The sequence below is a fragment of the Salmo salar genome, chromosome 16, assembly GCF_965601325.2.
Source record: "Salmo salar chromosome 16, fSalSal1, whole genome shotgun sequence".
NCBI classification, from domain to species: domain Eukaryota; kingdom Metazoa; phylum Chordata; class Actinopteri; order Salmoniformes; family Salmonidae; genus Salmo; species Salmo salar.
In genome coordinates this window covers 54706285-54722783 of record NC_138306.1, presented here as the reverse complement: position 1 = coordinate 54722783, position 16499 = coordinate 54706285, and the positions used below count along the sequence as shown (strand labels likewise).

Genomic DNA, 16499 nt, shown 5'->3' with positions numbered 1-16499 from the left:
AATAAGGAGACATGGAGCTCTAGCTTCTCTGTTCTTTTCACTGGGCTTCTTCCGACTGTCACTGACCAACGTATGAAGAGAGGCGCGCACCTGCAGCAGTAACACTCTGAATGGATGGCTCAGAAATTAGTGATTGATTTAGCCTGAGAATAATAAATGACCTTTTCACAGAATTGGCATTTCCATGTGTAAACATGTTAACACCACCTTTTTCACATGTGAGGAGTATAGCACTATTTCACCACCACATGTGAACTTGCAATTCCACATGTGAAAGATAGATTTTTCACGAGGAGTTTTCTGCAAATGTGATTTTTACATGATTGTTTTCTACATGTGAAAATGCAATTCCATATGTGAAAGTGAAATTTTCACGTGACGTTTTCTTACGTGAGAGTTTTTAACATGTGAAACCGTACAATTCACGTGAGGTGAAAACACGTTTTTCTTCTTACATGTGAAAAGGTGGTGTTAACTCCACATTTAATACAGATGAAAATATGGTTTCACATTTGAAATGTAAGCTCAAAATTGTGAAAATACGATTTTCACATGTCAAACTACAAATTTGACGTGTTTATTTTGTAAGGGCAGACAGGCCTTCAGCTAAAACAGAGGAAGGAGAGGGTAGGGCAGGGGTGGGGAGGGGAGAGAGAAAGTGTTACGTCCGTTGTCGGAATGAGACCAAGGTGCAGCGTGGTAAGCGTACATTTTTCTATTATTAGATGAACACCAACAAAACACAAAACCGAATGTAACGTTCTGCAGGCTTCACAGCAGCTATACAAAAACAAGATCCCACAATCACAGGTGGGAAAAAGGGCTGCCTAAGTATGATCCCCAATCAGAGACAACGATAAACAGCTGCCTCTGATTGGGAACCATACTAGGCCAACAAAGAAATATAAACATAGATTTGCCCACCCAAGTCACACCCTGACCTAACAAAATAGAGAATAAAAAAGGCTCTCTAAGGTCAGGGCGTGACAGAAAGCCATCGTTATTTTCCCTGTTGTACACCAGAAATTACAGTGGGGAGACAGAGATTCTGTGCAGCTATGATCATATGTAGAGAGTACCACAGAAAGAATCAGCTCAGCCTCACAGTCCCAACCCTCAACTCTTCCATTTGCTTGTTGTTTCATAACATCAAGTACGTACAGAGATCCAATGACTTGGTGGTAAATGTTGACCCTACATGCTCATGCCGTTGGTGAGAATGACAATGACAGAACTGATGTGGAATACACCACAGGAGGTTGGTGGCATCTTCATTTGGGAGGACGCGCTCGTGGTAATAACTGGAGCGGAATTGTATCAAATACATCAAACACATGGTTTGCTCCGTTCCAGCCATTATTATAAGCAGTCCTCTCCTCAGCAGCCTCCACTGGAATACACCAAGGGCAATCTGAGTTTTCCAAGGAGGGGAGAAGGGGAGTGGTAAAATGATCTATAGATTATAATTTATTATCCATTAGTGACGTTTGATTGGATATGCAGACCATTACACTTAATGTATTTGCTGAGGATGATGTAGGCTAACCTCAATGCTTTGGGTTCACACTCCAGGTACTTCTGTATTTACTGAGGATGATGTAGGCTAACCTCAATGCTTTGGGTTCACCCTCCAGGTACTTCTGTATTTACTGAGGATGATGTAGGCTAACCTCAATGCTTTGGGTTCACCCTCCAGGTACTTCTGTATTTACTGAGGATGATGTAGGCTAACCTCAATGCTTTGGGTTCACATACCCCAAGAGACTTGCAGCTGCAATTGCTGCAAAAGGTGGCTCTACAAAGTATTGACTTTTGGGGAGGGTGAATAGTTATGCATGCTCAAGTTTTCCGGGTTTTTTTTGTCTTATTTCTTGTTTATTTCACAATAAAAATTATTTTGCATCTTCAAAGTGGTAGACATGTTGTGTAAATCAAAAGATACAAACCCCCAAAAATCTAATTTTAATTCCAGGTTGTAAGGCAACAAAATATGAAAAATGCCAAGGGGTGTGAATATTTTCGCAAGCCACTGTAGGTCCTGGATTGCAGGAAACTTGGCCCAAGTGACGTATTGGGCAGTACGCACAACCCTCTGTAGCACCTTGCGGTCGGATGCCGAGCAGTTGCCATACCAGGCGGTGATCCTATTTCAATACAACCAGATTGACCTCCACTCCTCCCCCACCCACTCTCTCCTCCCCTACTACTCCCTCTTCCCCCACTCCTCCCCCTAAACTGTTACATTTCCTCAGTACATGACAGGAAATTCTAAACTGATGGTTTTGACTCCCACACGGTTGAGTGACCCTGTATATACAGCAGCTTACAGTGTCTTTGAAAAGTATTCAGACCCCTTGACTTTTTCCACATTTTGTTACGTTACAGCCTTATTCTAAAATTGAGTAATGTTTTTTTTTTTTTTCTTTCAGGGCTTCCCGAGTGGCGCAGTGGTCTAAGGCACTGCATCGTAGTGCTAGGTGTGCCACTAGAGAACCTGGTTTGAGTCCAGGCTCTGTCGCAGCCGCCCGCGACCGGGAGACCCGTAGGGCGGCGCACAATTGGCCCAGTGTTGTCCGGGTTAGGGGAGGGTTTGGCCGGCCGGGATGTTACTGTCGCATCGTGCACTAGCGACTCCTGTGGCGGGCTGGGCGCAATGCACGCTGACATGGTCGCCAGGTGTTTCCTCCGGCTGGCTTCTGAGTCAAGCTGGCACTGTGTCAAGAAGCAGTCAGGGATGCAAACTGCTGAGGGCCCAAAAAGGTGACACTTTTTTTGTTGTTGCACTGAAACATACAAAACAATCCCTGTTAGGGGGAAATATAGATTTTAACTAATTAAACAACAGAATATGATCTACATGATCAGTCTCTGTGTGTAAAATAAAAAGTGCTTCATGTGAACCTAACTCACAGCTAAAACATGTAAAGAAAGCAATCCAATGTTATTTGTTGCCTAGACTTTACTGCAAATGACACTCAAGTCTTGAGAAAAAAACAATACACTAATATTGCAGTTAGCCATGACAGCCTTTACAATAGAACGCTTGTGACCACACACATAAATATTGCACTTGGGGGAAAAAACATCTTAAAGTAGATATAGAATGAAACAAACAGGCTATATTGTTGCTCTATTATAGTGGCCACTATAGACATCAATCAAGTGCACAAGGCTACATGTGTGCAAAAATAACATTCAATGAGTAAAAAATATATATAACCCCTCACTCACTCACACGTGTTAATGTCAAGTTCAACACAACAAAAACAATATCTTTGGGCTACACTGCACATTATTACATTGTACACTTTCTGCCTGTGGACATCTGTTCTACAATGTGCCAGCAGAAGTGAGAAAGAGGTAAAATGTGTGGTGTTCCTTTCACCTCTATAGTGGCATCCATTTTAAACCAGGCCCAACTCTAGCTACACTTGATCCCTGAATCCACTTGTTTAACAAGCAACGCCTCATTTTCACCTAATTCTCTCATTCTGAAAATTAACCACATACTGTAGAGGGAAAACATTACAGATAGTTGTTAGTTCGTTAGCTAGTTAACTAGTTAACATTTCACACAGATTGCCAGGGTCCAGTAAGCAACTAACGTGTTATAACTTGAGAAACGGCAAGGAGTCGTATACCAGTTGATACTGTAGCGAATTGGTTAGGTTACTAATGTCAGCTCATCTGATGTTGTAATGTTAGCTAGCTAACGTTAGCTGTCTGACTTCATTAACAAGCTCATTTTCACACCATAAAGTCAATTATTTGATCAGATGAGTTGGCTAATGTTGCTCAACATTTCTCTGGCTAGCTAACGGAGAATTCTATCCAGCGAGCAAGATACTTACCAATGCTAATACTTGTTCCACCACTTTCTCCCTCACCTAAAACTTTCCAAATGCCAGTTGTTTTTCGGTTACAGCTCATGAAGTACGCTTCCCTGGTCAGGCTTCTCACCTAACGTTACCTCTTCGTTATCATTCAGGGGGACGTGCTGCTGTAACTGGCAAGCTGCCTTTCCAGAGCTCTCGCTGATGCTGTAACTAGCAAGCTGCCTTTCCAGAGCTCTCGCTGATGCTGTAACTGGCAAGCTGCCTTTCCAGAGCGCTCACTGATGCTGTAACTGGCAAGCTGCCTTTCCAGAGCTCTCGCTGATGCTGTAACTGGCAAGCTGCCTTTCCAGAGCTCTCGCTGATGCTGTAGCTGGCAAGCTGCCTTTCCAAAGCTCTCGCTGATGCTGTAACTGGCAAGCTGCCTTTCCAGAGCTCTCGCTGATGCTGTAACTGGCAAGCTGCCTTTCCAGAGCTCTCGCTGATGCTGTAACTGGCAAGCTGCCTTTCCAGAGCTCTCGCTGATGCTGTAACTGGTAAGCTGCCTTTCCAGAGCTCTCGCTGATGCTGTAACTGGCAAGCTGCCTTTCCAGAGCTCTCGCTGATGCTGTAACTGGCAAGCTGCCTTTCCAGAGCTCTAGCTGATGCTGTAGCTAGTAAGTTGGTTGTCTCTTCTCTCTTCAGTCGGGTGCTACGCTGCATTCTGTTGTTATGTCAATGATTGGCTGAGCCTTGGATACAGCCAGTATTGCTCCAAACGCGCATCACTCGTTCGCTTACAGCCAATAGTGATCCAACCCCCCCCCTCCAAACCTTTCTCATTGGATCTACACGAATCACATCGGTCACCTGTTTTGGATTCAAAACAGTCTAATTTGCATCCCTGAGCAGTGCAGCTTGGCTGGGTTGCTCTTGAACTTCGCCTCTCCCGAGTCCGTACAAGAGTTGCAGCGATGGGACAGGACTGTAACTACCAATTGGATACCACAAAATTGGTGAGAAAAAGGGGTTAAAAAATAAATAAATAAATCATTAAAAAAATCCTCATCAATCAACACATACTACACCATAATGGCAATGCAAAAATATATTTTAAACATTTTAGCAAATGAAAAAAATAAATATCACATTTACATAAGTATTCAGACCCTTTACTCAGTACTTTGGCAGCGATTACAGCCTTGAGTCTTCATGGGTATGACGCTACAAGCTTGGCACACCTGTATTTGGGGAGTTTCTCCCATTCTTCTCCGCAGATCCTCTCAAGCTCTGTCAGGTTGGATGGGGAGCGTTGGTGCACAGCTATTTTCAGGTCTCTCCAGAGATGTTTGATTGGGTTCAAGTCCGGACTTTGGCTGGGTCACTCATGGGCATTCAGAGACTTGTCCTGAAGCCACTCCTGCATTGTCTTGGCTGTGTGCTTAGGGTCGTTGTCCTGTTGTAAGGTGAACCTTCGCCCCAGTCTGAGGTCCTGAGCGCTTTAGAACAGGTTTTCATCAAGGATCTCTCTGTACTTTGCTCCGATCCTGATTATAGTCTTCCAGTGCCTGCCACTAAAAAACATCCCCACAGCATGATTCTGCCACCACCATGCTTCACCGAAGAGATGGTGCCAGGTTTCCTCCAGACCTGATGCTTGGCATTCAGGCCAAAGTTCAATCTTGGTTTCATCAGACCAGAGAATCTTGTTTCTCATTGTCTGAGAGTCCTTTAGGTGCCTTTTGGCAAACTCAAACTCAAAACATGTGCGTTTTACTGAGGAGTGGATTCTGTCTTGCCACTCTACCATAAAGGCCTGATTGGTGGAGTGCTGCAGAGATGGTTGTCCTTCTGGAAGTTTCTCCCATCTCCACAGAGAAACTCTAGAGCACTGTCAGAGTGACCATCGTGTTCTTGGTCACCTCCCTAAACAAGGCCCTTCTCCCCTGATTGCTCAGTTTGGCCGGGTGGCCAGCTCTAGGAAGAGCCTTGGTGGTTCCAAACTTTTTCCATTTAAGAACGATGGAGGTCACTGTGTTCTTGGGGACCTTCAATGCTGCAGAAATGTTTTAGTACCCTTTCCCAGATCTGTGCCTCGACACAATCCTGTCTATTTATTCTACCCTCGCAAAAGAGTCCCCTTCTTAAGCTTAGCAGATCGATAGAACCGGTACAGCTACTGTTGTGTTGAAGGTAGGTACAGTAATAGTGACTGAAATTAGTAAAACTGAAATATAGAATGAAAATAACAATAAGTATGACTTATTGTATGCTAACTGAATATTAGGCTTCATTGTACATGTATACATGTTCATAAACACAGAAATATACAGCATTATGCATTAAATCAGAAGTAAATAATTCTCCAAAACATGACAAGATCAAATGCACTGAACAGATATCCATGTGGCTATCAAGATTCATGAATCTGTACAAAATATCATCATGAATTGAATGCCAAATATGTTAGGATTAATTTTACTTACAGACAATGCTTCTACAAAATTATAGCAAGAAGGATGGAGTTTGATAACGTCTGCATCTCCACAGAGTGACTTTCACCATTTCGGAACTAAACAATTCTTCTTCTACAAGGTTCAGCACATTAAACGAACAACACACTTCGGCACAGGACAGTGGCCCCCAAGTGGTCAACAATGGAATGACATGATCCCCTAAAGGAACTCAAACCCAACTACAGGGGCCAGAACAGTATTTGTTTATTATATCTAATACATTTGCTAAAATGTAAAAAAAAAAATGTTTTTGCTTTATCATTATGGGGTATTGTGTGCAGATTGCTGAGGATTTTTATTTATTTAATCAAATTTAGAATAAGGCTATAACGTAACAAAATGTGGAAAGAGTCAAGGGGTCTGAATACTTTCCGTAGGCACTGTACGTACTTTCTTGTGTTCTTCTTATTTCTATTTCTTGTGTGTTTTTGTTCTACTTTGTAGTGTAATATTTTATTACTGGTATAGATTACTGCATTGTTGGGTTTAGAGCTTGCAAAAAAGGCATTTCAATGTACTTGTGCATGTGACAATAAAACTGGAAACTTGAATAAGGTGTCATTACAGACAAGTCTTATGAGGCAGGTTGAGTCACATTTAGGCTGAGTCACAGTTAGGCTGAGTCACAATTAGGCTGAGTCACAATTAGGCTGAGTCACAATTAGGCTGTTCTTGCCCTAGAAACTACTCATAAAGAACAGATGACTGATTAAAATACAGTCAACTGGTGTCCTAGGTTTATATTACACAAACCCATGACCATCCACCAACATATTATTCCTCTGAGTGGAGAAATTAAATTAATTAGGTCTCACAATTTCCAATACGGCCCTAGAAACAAGACCATGGCAAAGACTGAGGCGCAGCTCATTAAACAAGAATATGATGTCCTTTTCCCATGTATCCCCTTTCCTCTTAGATAGGAACAAATCAAATTAGGAGAGAGCGTCACTCTTACACAGAACCTCCATGTTCCTGTCTTTTCATAGTGACTTCTCTGCAACAGATTGGATTCCTATGTAGTCTCTAACTAAAATAATGGACCATGAGATGAGAGACCATGAGATGGGCGAATGGTGTTGATTACACCAAGCATTATGGTAAATACAGTAAATTGATCACATGTATTGCTATATATTCTTTGAAGGTCTGTCCATTTTTACATGTTCGATATCGTACCACTCAAATGTTTCTGTCAATAGACTACCCTGTCTCCCAGCTACCGCATGGGTTTCATATTCTGAAATCACTTCAATCAGTGCTAAAGATGTTGCAGGGAGTTGCAGGGAGCTAGATGTTATCATTTTCAGTGGTCTCTGATTGCCTTAGCGCAGTCTCACTGGCATACAGCTCATGCACCTGTACAGTTGGGGAGAATTCCACATTTGCTCACTGCTGCCCTCCTGTGTTTAAATATCACACAGCTGAACACTTGCCTTCGTTCAAAGAAATGGTTGTTTATCTAAAGCTGGTTGCAGGGTTGTGTTCAATAAGTACCAAATGGAAGAGAACAGATTGAAATAGGGAGGGACTTCTCCAATAAGAAATGCTCATTTTCGTTTTTTTTTTTTTCCATTGTAAAAACATTTCAAAACGTTTTGTGTCGTGTGCCCTAATGATCAACATCCAGGCGATTAAGGATACCTCTGCTGTAGTTGTTCCGATGAATACGCACATTCACATGGTTTTTAGAAAAGGTGCTCCCCTGCATCCATACGTGACCTTCATGAGGATTAATGGTGATATCCAAGCACTCCAGCCTGCCATGTTAAAAGCTGTTGCAGTTTAAGAAACAACGGTTGACTCTGATGATGAAACTGTTGAGAGGAAGCAAGTTATGTATACACTATCTATATTTGCATTTGGTCTTGCCTAACAGTTTGTGTATTTCTCTGTCCATTCACTTGCCCCTCTTAAAAAGTTAGAATTTACAACAGCACTCAATGAAGAGATTTGTTGGCCTATGTAAGCGGTCCACTATCACAGAACAAAGCCTCAGACTCAGACTCTCACTGAATAGAGCCCTAGACATGTTTTCCCCATATACAGAAACTGGGAGGAGACTCGTACGTGCATGTAATGGTTTTTTTTTAATCATTTTGAAAACATTTACAACTGTTTAGGACAACAACAAAAAAGGTTACAAACAGAATTGACCTGCAGTTTGCATCCATTTCAAAATGTTGCATAAATAAAACTCATATTTATAAATATCTCTTTTATAAACATATAAATAGTTTTTAAAACATAAATACATTTATGCGGAATGAAAGTACACGAATGTACAGCAGCAGCGACAATATACAGCTTTGCGGTTTCTAGTTTTTCCACCCTTATCCGCCATTTTGTATTGTGTGTTGGTCTTTATGTTATACATATGGGTTGGTTTTATCATTGTTGTCTCAGTCCTTGAATATGTTGGTCATGTTGGCTTTTCGTACCAAAAATCGGTCACTTTTAGGCAATTTTCCTCAGGCGAGGACCAACTTAATCCAAGTTGTCCGAACCCATCGTCTGAATGCTCTGGGAAGAAAGAAGAAGAAAAGACCTGGTTAGATGGATTTGTTCACAGAAAGCTTTAAATATATAGATCTGTTCACAGAAACCTCTAAATAGACGGCTCTGTTCACAGAAAACTGGATATAGATATGGACACAAAATAAAGCGGATCCTCTGCCAGTCTCACTAAAACAAACCCTCTATCCTGCCAGTCTCACTAAAACAAACCCTCTATCCTGTCAGTCTCACTAAAACAAACCCTCTATCCTGTCAGTCTCACTAAAACAAACCCTCTATCCTGTCAGTCTCACTAAAACAAACCCTCTATCCTGTCAGTCTCACTAAAACAAACCCTCTATCCTGTCAGTCTCACTAAAACAAACCCTCTATCCTGTCAGTCTCACTAAAACAAACCCTCTATCCTGTCAGTCTCACTAAAACAAACCCTCTATCCTGTCAGTCTCACTAAAACAAACCCTCTATCCTGTCAGTCTCACTAAAACAAAGCCTCTATCCTGCCAGTCTCACTAAAACAAACCCTCTATCCTGCCAGTCTCACTAAAACAAACCCTCTATCCTGTCAGTCTCACTAAAACAAACCCTCTATCCTGTCAGTCTCACTAAAACAAACCCTCTATCCTGTCAGTCTCACTAAAACAAACCCTCTATCCTGTCAGTCTCACTAAAACAAACCCTCTATCCTGTCAGTCTCACTAAAACAAACCCTCTATCCTGTCAGTCTCACTAAAACAAACCCTCTATCCTGCCAGTCTCACTAAAACAAACCCTCTATCCTGTCAGTCTCACTAAAACAAACCCTCTAACTAAACAGTCTCAATGCACACCTCTGCTCCAACCAACCACAGTCCAGCCCTTGCCTCTCACACAATCCTTAATTGACTGCCCAATACTCCTCTCATCTCTCACAAGGGAGGAAGAGGGAGGAAGAGAGGTGTCTGCCCAAGAAACATACACACTTAGTCACATACTGTATAGACAGTCTGAGCCACAGCGTACGCAAGGCGCCACACCAGCCCCCCCCCCCCCCCTCCCCCAGGCAGGATTTCACTGTTAGCCACACACAACCACATGAAGGCCAAGCACCCCGCGCTAACGCGTTTCACCTGGTTTCCTCATTACCTCATTCTGCATACCGCCCCTTTAATGTTCTGCTTTTTTTTCTTCTATCTGAGCAAAAAGGAAGGGTTTCCTGGAACATTCCTCCTAGGGTGCTGTGTGTGTGTGTGTGTCAGATGTTTTCTGTGAGTGTGTCCATCTACAAAGAGAGGAACCTGCACTCTCTCCCTCTCTCAGTGTAGTTGTTCCTCTCCCTACCTACTAGACTGGTCGATGACTTCATAATTGGTCCCATAATCCATTCTGCATTATCAACGGCCTTTGGCCTAACACTGACATCTACATGTAGATCTTATTGTCAGGCCAAAGGCCATTGATAAAGCAGACTGGATTGTGGGACAATTATGAAGTCATTGACATGTCCTCATCGTGTTCACATCTGTCCCATTAGGCCTTCAGCCAACAGCTATGATTACTTATGACGATGTCCTGCAATGTGTATGGACTTCCTAAGGCCAATTTGATCGCTTCCCACAGACTTCAAACATTTCAAGAGGGGATTCGTGATCTCATTTTACGGGGCTTTTGTCCTCAACACAAGTCAATACAATGTTCTGTTACAGCATCAGTGGGACACATCGTTATGCCCTGAAATTCTCTCTCCCACTGTCCCACACAGGAAATGCATATGCAGATAGCACATAGATGGACAGCTTGTAAAAGTCAATTTGGAGTTGATTGTTCATGATTTCAATCAAGAAGCAGATGCATTTGTAGGTCCATCCCTATCCTTCTTCCTAATGCAGTCTTAATAAGATGTGTTTGTGTTAGTCAGTAGGCCTAAACCAAAAGGATTAGCCTGTAGGATTTATCCCTAGTCTGAAGTTTGAGGTCAGGCATGTGTCGTGCACAGATAAGAGTCTACCTGTCCCATTGCCCTCCCACGCGCCAAGTGGAGGAGTCTACCAGTGGCGAGCACCTGTCGCTTTGCCCTCCCACTCGCCAAGTGCCCTTATTGGTGGTGGAATAATATTTTTTTTGTATACATTTTTGTCGTTGTTGTTCTGCCCGCAATTAGTCGTGACTTCGTCAAGTTCGCCACCCTTACCCGTCCGTTGGTGGCCTGCCCTGTACGGAGCTCGCATGCCCAGAATCCAAACATGCATGGCTTGAGATGCGGTGACCGGTCGATCGCGTGTAGCTTGCTACTTAGTGTAAATATCAACTGTACTGCCACAGCAGCATAACATTTGATTGACACTGAATAACACTTGATTTACATAATCATCATTATTGGATCTGGTTGGCTGCTACGCGAAACAGAGAGAGGCAGAAAGACAAAGCGAGGAGCCGCTGCATCTACGACCTTCCGGTCCAACTCCATCCCTTCTTCTGTCAGGAGTTGCACAGGTAGTCTAGACTCTAGCTAACAAGCCACTGTGAGTTAAAATAGTACGAATACTAGGCTATATTATGAAGTCGTTATTTAAGAATTTGAGAGCATTGAAGATAAGTCACAACATTTTAACATTTTTGAGCATAGGCCAATTTATTTCCGCAACAACACACTCATCACAAATGCAAGCTAGTTACAGTGCCTCCTAAATGCATGATTTACATCGGGAGGGTGGGCTATCAGCGGATCATTGATGTTGATGATGAATGTAACTCTGCTAGTGAGCTAGCTTGATTTTTATGAATATCGAGAAATGAATGAATGTATTTATTTATTTATTTTGAGGACCTGCCCTCTGAAAGGTCTGGTCCAGGTTGAGAAATTGCAACATGTTGCCAGTCTGACATGTTCACAAGGGGCCACCTCATCACCTCCACGAGCATACATTTATCCTTAAATAAAGGTTAAATAAAAATAAATACAAATTTAAAACATGGGTATTTACTGCAAACTGTTCAACGCTTTTACAGTCAGTAGTCTATTGGTGACTCATCTGAAATTCTCACAGGAGTTACAATGGGGATTTTGTAGTAGGCCAATAGAACTGTCTTCAAATTAGGTTGTTTTCCAATGGTCTTTAAAATATATATATATATATATATATAACATTCGCCTGTTTGTCTCCCATCCTAAAGTGGTGGTGATGTACGTTCCTCCTGATTTATTAATCACAGGATGTGCAATTGCGCATGGAGAAAGGGAGATAGCGCGAGAGATTAGGTTAGGTTACTTACCAACAAGTCTTGAGATGCCTGCTCTAACAGCCCATGCCGCTAATGGTGCCTATCCTGTCCATTTTGTGTCCGAAGCAGCCGCTCCGGGCCGCGGATCCTTTCTTGGTGTTTGCTTTGTGTTTCCGTGCGCTGGGCTGGTCGTTCAGCAGTCGCGCCCACATGGCCTTGGCGCGAGTGTCCATGCGCAGGTCTCTCAGCAAGCGTACCCGGGAGCGCACTTTTTCCAGCCTCTGCTCTCTCTCGCCCGACGCCATGAACTCCGACAGTTCCTCCCCCAGCAAACTTCTGAGAGACTGAGATACAGAAACAAGAGACACCCGCTTTAGATAATACATTCTCCATGGAAACGACTTGTGTAAGCACCTGTCAGCAGATTGCTCATCTGGGAATGATTCTGATTAACGACAAAATCTGCGTATTCGGGACATCAATTGCCTACTTCGGCAAACAGTAAACTCACTATCCGGCACTTTTCCCAACACTTTTGTTTTCAACTGGCCTTATAAATGTATTTATGTTCCATATCAAACCTTTCCGCAATTATAGGCTAAATCTAGTAATATCAGTGCTGTCTACACTTGAGTCATGGCGGGAAGAACCAAAAGACAGGTCAGAACACGTCGTGTAGCTACTAAATTAGCTACTGAATAGAAATCACATAAAATGCTGCAATTAATTGGGCCGTCCTTTGAAACCAAATCCTAAATTTGTGTGTGGCCATGGGCTACAGTTGCGCTTTAACACATAGGAAACGGTGTGTAGCCTATCCTGTTGCACATTCGTTGAATAAAGCGATAAACACTGGTGAGAAATGAGTCTCCCAGTCCCGGGGATTATGGGACGCAGCTGGAAAGACAGGTGCGCATGCAGTGGAATACCCACTCCGCACAGAAGTCAGTTCGGCGTCTTGTTTTCATTTACATTTGGTTGAGTTGTCAACTACCTTTTTTTATTTATTTAACTATGTCATTGTATTTAGGTTTAAAGTTGGGTAAAACAATTACTAAATTCCCTTACATTGATGACTTTTTGCAAATTCAATCAGTTTTCCACGTTGATTGAAGGACATCACAATGGTTTTTGTCGTTGAAATATTTGCGCTATGAGTCTCTGGATGGCAGATGCGCTTTTTCTACGGGTGGGAAAGGGATGTTTTCTGGTTTAAAAAACACGTTTTCAAAGACATGTAAGATTGTTTGCCTTATATAGCCTACTAAGTCAACATGTATTTTACATGTAGGACGCGCAAAAGCTAATTTGGGTAGTCTACATGTAAAGGTCACTGTGTCCTCGTATCCTATGTCCACTCGAGCGCTTCTCAAGACGCACGCTTGGGTACCAGCATGAATATAGTCAGCCTTATGCAATTAAGTAGCCTAAGTGGCTGTAGGTTCGCCGTAGAACACAGTATCTATCCATATATCGCCCTGATGGTTTTTTAAAATAAAAAAGCAAGCATTTCCTTCCAGTAATAGCCTATGCGTACGTTAAGAAAGATACAAACCTCGATCTTCAATATGAGCGGTGTAATGTAAATGCAATGGTCTTGGTATAGTGTATAGTATAGCCTAGGCTATATATATATATATATATATATGATACATGGCCATTGATAGTCTGCATACCAAGATATACATGCCCAGTAGTCTATACACTTGCATCTGTTGTTGATGTTATTCGGGGCACCGTAATGTGAATAATATTAGTTAAGCTATAGCTGCGCACCATGCATATATAGTTCTCCAAAGAATCGCATTCCACTGACAAATTACAGCGCTCACATCAATGAAGTGAACTCACCTTCTGTTGCGCCGGTGTCAGAGGCTTCGCCCCTGTCCGCAGTGAAAGCAGGGTGATCATAAGTCCACATGCCACCAAATGTGAGATGTTCATTCTGTTGTTGTAAAGGTTTCCTCTTTGGCGAAGTTCAGTATACGATAAATGATATTGGTTGTTTAACCAATTGGTTCTCTGTCTCTGCGTCGGTCTTTACTCCAAGCTTCCCAAGTGCTACTCTAACTCTCCGAATTACTACTCACCGCTTTATAGCCAGCCGCTGGTGATGTCATGACAACCTGCGTAATGGTCTTCCTTCCCCCTCCCTCTTGTACCTTGCCAATTTCGTTTTTTTTTTCTGCATAGGCCTACCTGCGTAATCTATTGAGGAGCGCGTCATGCTAAATTATGAATTAAAATGATTACGGACACTGGTCATTATGGCTTAAATTAATGAAATAAAACAAAAAAAAACCAATTACATTACTGTTTCACCATGCATCACTACGACTGGTTTGCCACCAAAACAGTACTTAATTGCTTTGCTTGAAAATGAGAAATGATATGTAATTCACAACTGTATCAGTGTGGCATTGGCAGACACACGATACTATATTAAAATGTCAACCACCCACCGCGAGGAAATGAGGTTGGACAATGAGTTCCAAAGAAATCAAGACCTGACTTGTTAGGTAATGATAAACCCACTCATTAACGCAGAATTACCAAATTGGGGGGGGGGGGGGGAGAATGTATCAAACACCATTCCAAAAGATGTACTGTCTTGGTAAAGAAATGTACCTTTTTTTTTTGAATGATGCATTCGTTAGTCAGCGGTATTTGCTATTGATATACATTAACTCATAATAACAAATAGGCCTATTCAGCCTGTGCTCCAACACGTGAAGAAAATAATGAATCATGCGTAACTTTAAAACCCGAGTCTCTAAAACTTGACTTCAAAAGATCTAGGCAATTACAACGGCTCCAACCTCCTTGTAAATGAGATTGAAACGTGTGGACCTGCTGTAGAATAGTAGCCTAATATGCGCTCTTTTCATCGACTGTTTCCTTGGTTATTGTCAGTAATTGGTGGATATTAGACGATACTGATGCTCATTTACTTTATATCAATGCATCCATTTGGGCATCGACCTGCGGGAGATGTATGGGTTTAATCTGCCGTGAGATTCCCATGCAACTGCAAGCATTACGTTTATAGGTGCCTGCTGTCCCTATAACGTGTACTCTAACCCGTCAGTCACGATCAAAAGCCTATGGTTCATTGGATTTGTCGAGCCTGTCAGACCCCACAAACATCACTGATGCGACAGAGATAACATAGCGGAGCCCAAGTTAAGATGCTCCGTTTCCTATGCGTACTTCCGGTTACGCACAAGCACCTTAAATGAACCATGGTCAAATCTAATACTCATGTCAGGACTGTAATTCAGAAACAGACATTTTAAACGATTCTCTAACACTTTTTCATAAAGGAAACACGTTGTCTTTCGACATCTGCAGTGCGCGTTTCTCTTAAGAGCAAGTTGCCGCGCTCTTGACTTCAGTAGTGCATGGTTGTCGATTGAAAATGCAGCGAAGAAATGATGCTGTGTAGATGTGAAACACTTATACCACTTTGCCCGACCTACATTCTAAGGCAAAAATTCCATCGACGAGCAATATGATGAACTTTGGAGAGGTGGCCTCGCGCTATGGCGCATTCTGTTGAAGCACCTTCTGTTTTAGACCACAGAGTGGCACTATTTGCTCTCTCGAAATACCAAAGGGCTAAAGATTCATTCCCCCAAATAAGTCCTTTCCTTACTGTATTTACTATTGCTTACTGTATTTACTGTTGCTTAATGTATTTACTATTGCTTACTGTATTTATTATTGCTTACAGTATTTACTATTGCTTACTGTATTTACTATTGCTTACTGTATTAATTGTTGCTTAGGGTATTTACTATTTCTTACTGTATTTACTATTGCTTACTGTATTTACTGTTGCTTAATGTATTTACTATTGCTTACTGTATTTATTATTGCTTACAGTATTTACTATTGCTTACTGTATTTACTATTGCTTACTGTATTAATTGTTGCTTAGGGTATTTACTATTTCTTACTGTATTTACTATTGCTTACGCGCGTATTTACTATTGCTGGGCTTCACTGTATTTACTATTGCTTACTGTATTTACTATTGCTTACTGTATTTATTATTGCTTACAGTATTTACTATTGCTTAATGTATTTACTATTGCTTACTGTATTAATTGTTGCTTACGGTATTTACTATTGCTTACTGTATTTACTATTGCTTACTGTATTTACTATTTACCTAACATCATTTGATATTGTCTCTGGTCTTAAAGATTGGTAACAGTCATCATTTTCATTCAGGTTGAGGGTAAATTGACAGTTCTCTTTCTGTTAGGATTATTCTCCTGACCCATGTGATCCATGTTGCTTACAATGGTACTAGTCCTGAGAGTGGTAGAGTCTTAGTCCTGAGAGTGGTAGAGTCTTAGTCCTGAGAGTGGTAGAGTCTTAGTCCTGAGAGTGGTAGAGTCTTAGTCCTGAGAGTGGTAGAGTCTTAGTCCTGAGAGTGGTAGAGTCTTAG

General features: G+C 41.9%; 1 protein-coding gene and 1 long non-coding RNA gene across 2 annotated transcripts; both read right to left on the bottom strand.

Moving 5' to 3' along the window:
* Positions 1-520: 520 nt before the first annotated feature.
* LOC123727853 (uncharacterized) lies at positions 521-6443 on the bottom strand. Its single transcript, XR_006759785.2, has 2 exons — positions 6299-6443; positions 521-2783 (listed from the first exon to the last, which is right to left on the bottom strand). It is a non-coding gene; the product is annotated as an uncharacterized LOC123727853 (long non-coding RNA).
* A 1956-nt stretch (positions 6444-8399) lies between these two features.
* Positions 8400-14098, bottom strand: nppc (natriuretic peptide C). Its single transcript, XM_014149863.3, has 3 exons — positions 13895-14098; positions 12095-12387; positions 8400-8851 (listed from the first exon to the last, which is right to left on the bottom strand). The coding sequence occupies exons 1-2, from the start codon at positions 13985-13987 to the stop codon at positions 12118-12120; spliced, it is 363 nt and encodes a 120-aa protein (XP_014005338.1). The 5' UTR covers positions 13988-14098; the 3' UTR covers positions 8400-8851; positions 12095-12117.
* Between the last annotated feature and the right edge of the window lie 2401 nt (positions 14099-16499).

Excerpts from the sequence above, each read along its gene's own strand:
- nppc (XM_014149863.3), bottom strand. The coding sequence starts at position 13,987 with ATGAACATCTCACATTTGGTGGCATGTGGACTTATGATCACCCTGCTT. Across the intron at positions 12,388-13,894 it reads TGACACCGGCGCAACAGAAG|TCTCTCAGAAGTTTGCTGGG; the intron begins GTGAGTTCACTT and ends TCTGTATCTCAG.